Source organism: Penaeus monodon, chromosome 29, assembly GCF_015228065.2.
Source record: "Penaeus monodon isolate SGIC_2016 chromosome 29, NSTDA_Pmon_1, whole genome shotgun sequence".
Lineage (NCBI taxonomy): Eukaryota > Metazoa > Arthropoda > Malacostraca > Decapoda > Penaeidae > Penaeus > Penaeus monodon.
The window spans coordinates 16280379-16281504 of NC_051414.1; the positions used below are offsets into that span (position 1 = coordinate 16280379).

The window sequence follows — 1126 nt, forward strand, 5'->3', positions numbered from 1 at the left end:
CCAAAAGTGTTAAAAAGTGTCTCTTTTCTATATCAGTACAAAATGATTCAGCAGGAAGCACAAGCTTAGTTACCTTATCTTGAGCAATACGTTTCTTGTGATTGTTGCTTACTAAGTGGTCTTCTAATGGTGCAACTCCACTAAGAGTCACAGCACAAGAGGTACACTTGAATCCTGCTTCTGACACTTCGATCACACCACTCTCAGCGGCTGCAATCGCCATGGACTTGACGAGAGTCCTGAGGGAGGCTCGCTTGTCCTTCGGATTGGCGAGGAGATATCTGGCGCCTGCCTCGCGGTGCTGCTTCCCCTCCACGTGCTGCAGGGTTGGCGTCTCGCCGGTCAGGTTGACGTGGCACACAGAGCACTTGAAGATGTTGCCTGGATAACACTGAATAACGATTCCCTCTTCTAGGAACTGGCGCAAATCCTGTTCATGGAGTCAAAAGGTGTAGTAAAAAGAAGAGTCTTCATTACTAGGACGATATTCATGTATTCTCACACGCAGTAAAATGGATCTATTGATTCTATTATCAACATATTAGCTAACAATATGTGTATTACGGGTTGCTTTGAACGTTTTCATCTTTACCAAGTAAAGTATGTGGAATACACAAACAATTCGAATTGGTGGTGCTCCGAAGTCACCAAGAACAAACATACGCGCGCGCGCACGTTCACTATAGTATGTGTCTAAAACTTACGGGATGCTGGAAAACCATCATATCTTCATCAGAATAGCTATTCTTGTGGCCGTTGCTGGACAGATGATCCTCCAAGGGCGTCAGACTAAGAAGGGTCACTTTGCAACGGACGCACCTGAATCCCGTGTCGACAACTTGCACCACGTTCTCCTGTGCAGCTGCAATGATTGTCGGTTTGACAAGCTTCGTGAGCGTCGCTCGACTGTCCCACGGGTTACTAAGAACGTACTTGGCTCCTGCCTCCCGGTGTTGCTTGCCCTCCAGGTGCTGCAGCGTGGAGGCTTGCCCCGTCAGATCCACGCAGCACACGAAGCAGTGTAAGATGTTGCTAGAGGCGCCTCGGCTGACCACGCCGTCCTCGAGGAACGCACGCAAAACCTGACAGGTTATTTTAAAAATTACTTACGGTCATAATTAAGAAC

General features: G+C 47.9%; 1 protein-coding gene across 7 annotated transcripts in view; it reads right to left on the reverse strand.

The window, feature by feature from the left end:
• Nucleotides 1–1126, reverse strand: part of LOC119591995 — an 8299-nt gene that overhangs the window by 1214 nt on the left and 5959 nt on the right. For all 7 annotated transcript variants that reach the window (XM_037940762.1, XM_037940760.1, XM_037940764.1 and 4 more), the window contains 2 exons: nucleotides 705–1082; nucleotides 74–430 (listed from right to left, as the gene is read on the reverse strand). In XM_037940762.1, coding sequence (XP_037796690.1) covers nucleotides 74–430; nucleotides 705–1082 — 735 coding nt within the window. The remainder of the gene's footprint in view (nucleotides 1–73; nucleotides 431–704; nucleotides 1083–1126) is intronic.